The sequence below is a fragment of the Nansenia antarctica genome (genome assembly GCF_963989245.1).
Source record: "Nansenia antarctica genome assembly, chromosome: 4".
NCBI classification, from domain to species: Eukaryota; Metazoa; Chordata; class Actinopteri; order Argentiniformes; family Microstomatidae; genus Nansenia; species Nansenia antarctica.
Genome location: NC_137689.1, coordinates 44,866,994 through 44,869,977, shown reverse-complemented (window position 1 = coordinate 44,869,977; position 2,984 = coordinate 44,866,994). Strand labels below are relative to the sequence as shown.

Genomic DNA, 2,984 nt, shown 5'->3' with positions numbered 1-2,984 from the left:
AACTTGATGCTGTTGACTTTCTCCACAGCAGACCCGTTGATGGTGATGGGGTCTTGTGCCTGCCTCTTCTTCCTGAAGTCCACCACCAGCTCCTTGGTCTTGTCGGCATTGAGAGCGAGGTTATTGACCTGGCTGTACTGAGCCAAGCGGTTGACCTCACTTCTGTAGACCGTCTCGTCGCAGTCGGTGGCCATGCAGTCGTGGGTGTACATGGAGTAGAGGAAGGGGGCTTAGTACACAGCCTTGGGGGGCTCCTGTGCTGATGGTCAGAGGGGCGGAGGTCTTAGAGCCCATCTTCACCACTTGTTAAGAGTCTGACAGGAATTCCAGGATGTAGTTGCATAGACTGGGGTCGATGCCTAGGTCCCTGAGCTTGCTGTCGAGTCTGAAGGGGACTATGGTGTTGAATGCTGTACTGTAGTCTACAAACAGCATCCTCACATAGGAGTTTCTCTTGTCACGGTGGGTGAGAGCTGAGTGCTGTGGCAATGGTGTCATCTGTCGATTTGTTTTTCTGGTAGGCAAATCGGTGAGGGTCTAGGGTGGGTGGCAGCATTCTGCAGATCAGGACCTTGATGATCTTTTCAAAGCATTTGGTCACTATGGGGTGCATGTCGTTAGACATGTTACCGTACCCTTTTTCAGTACTGGGATGATGGCAGATGACTTGAAGCAGGACTAGGCCCATGGAGAGGGAGAAGTTGAATATGATAGTGAAGACACCAGCCAGCTGAGCTGTCCTGCGCATGCTTTAAGCACCCGGCCTGGAATTCCATCTGGCCCGGCTGCCTTGTGGATGTTGATGCGCTTGAAAATCTCATGCATGTCTTCCTCTGTGATGGTCGGAGCGCTTGCTGTGTCGTCTGTGGTGTGGGCTCTCTCTAGGAGGTTTGTGTGGCTCAGTTCAAAGCGGGCGTAGAAGCTGTTCAACTCGTCAGTGGTGATGTCTCTTTGAAGTCTGAGCTCGTGTGTAAACCCTTCCACATGCTGCGCGGGTTATTGCTGCTTAGCTGTTACTCTATTTCTTTTCCCTAATCCCTTTTGGCTGCCTTGATAGCTCTATGAAGGTCATAGGGGCCAGTTTTTATTTCCAATATGTCTCCGGATGTCAATGCCGTCCTTCTCGCGGTTAGCGCTGTCTGGACATGGTTTCCAGTTTGGGAACACCCGGACTGTTTTCATGGGGACCACTTCCTCTATAATCTTCTCTATAAATCCCAGGGTCCTTGACGCAATCTCGTTCATGCTATCCTCGGTGAACACTGTCACTGTCTCGAAGTATTCCTGAAGAATGGCGTCTGATTCATCAGACCAGCGTCGACTACATCACATGGATTGGAGGTGACGTTTTCAGCTTGTGCTTGTAGGCAGGCACAAGGAGGATGGTGTCGTGATGTGATTTGGCGAACGGTGGGTGGAGGAGCGGTTTGTAGGCCTCACAGAACTGTGTGTAGTATATGCATGGTCAAGGCAACTACTACCCCGAGTATTAACAGTTATATGTTGGAAGAAATTGGGAAGACATTTTTATTTGCACTGTGATGTTTACTGTTAAAGTATGATGAATAATACTTTACTGTGGGACCATATATTTAAATTCTGAATCTCTCTCTCTCTCTTTCTCCCTTCCTCTATTTCCATGTCTCTCTCTGTCCATCTAGTTCTCTCTCTGTAGGTTGCGTACCCATCAGTGGTGTTTCCTGCTCTTCAATGTGCTGTTGTTCCATGCCCTGCTGTTTGGGGCTGACTTTGTCGAGGAGTATCTCCTCCAGCCCAGACCAGGGGTCTACACAGATGGCACTGTCCTGGACGTGAGAGAGAGGGCCCGGAAACTGGACCTCAGTGGGACCAGGAGGAACGTGTCCCAGTACTACCCAATCACTAACCCTGATGCCTGCATGAACAGCAACCTCTTCCTCCTCACCCTCGTCTTCAGCTCCCCTACCAACGTCACCCAGAGAGACGCGGTGAGGACCACCTGGGCCAACCAAACACGTACCCAGGGTTTCCCCGTGCAGACGCTTTTCTTCCTGGGATCCTCTCACTCCATTGCCACCCAAGAGGCTGTCCTGAGGGAGTCCGATCACCATGGAGACATAGTTCAGGGTCACATGACAGACTCCCCCCGTGATCGGACAGAGAGGACGATCCTGGCGTTACGGTGGGTGGTCACGTTCTGCCCAGTGGCCCGGTTTGTGCTGCTAGCGGAGGACACCGTGTTTGTGAACCTGCCTGCCCTGGGGGGGTACCTGCTGGGGCTGAGGAGGCACCCTGAGGACCTCTACCTGGGGAGGGTCATGCACAAAGACACCCCTGACCGCGAGCCCTCCAGCTCCAGCTACCTGCCTCCAGCACTGTACCCAGACAAATACCTCCCAGACTACTGCGCTGGGGCTGCCTTCTTACTCTCCCAAGACGTAGTCAGGAAGGTGTACGTGGCGTCTGCAGGGGTCCGTGCCCCCCTTCTCCCCGATGTGTTTGTAGGCCTATGTGCCCTGAAAGCAGGGGTGGTGCCTACACACAGCTCCCGCTTTTCAGGGGACAAGCACATCCGGTACAACGCCTGCTGCTACCGGTACCTGTTCAGCTCAGCGGGGGTTGGGGCTGAGGAGCTGAGCACCATGTGGGTAGACCTGGGGCAGGAGGATGGAGGATGCTCCCTGCTGGACACCTACTATGGCCTGGTGGCCTGCAAGGCCCTGACCTACCTGGACAAACTCTCCTTCTTCAGGTCCCAGGGCCAGCAGCAAAGCAACTCCCACGGCTAATGGTTATTATGTGTGTGTTTGTGTGTGTGTGTGTGTGTGTGTGTGTGTGTGTGTGTGTGTGTGTATTCGGAAGGGAGGCATATGACATAGGCGATGTTATCTCATTATGGACAAAGAGTTTTTATTTCAGTGAACATTTCCACTCTATTTGATTATGGACATACGCTCTGTCTTTTACGAATCGAACGATGAGGAAAGGCAACAGCAGTAAAAGCC

The 2,984-nt window shown here is 52.5% G+C and overlaps 1 protein-coding gene across 1 annotated transcript; it reads left to right on the top strand.

Annotated features, from left to right (window-relative positions):
- Window positions 1–1,095: 1,095 nt before the first annotated feature.
- On the top strand, window positions 1,096–2,768 carry b3galt9 (beta-1,3-galactosyltransferase 9; the record flags this gene model as incomplete). Its single annotated transcript, XM_080529370.1, has 2 exons — window positions 1,096–1,128; window positions 1,662–2,768. 2 exons carry the CDS (start codon window positions 1,096–1,098, stop codon window positions 2,766–2,768), a joined length of 1,140 nt encoding a protein of 379 aa, XP_080385496.1.
- Window positions 2,769–2,984: the final 216 nt, after the last annotated feature.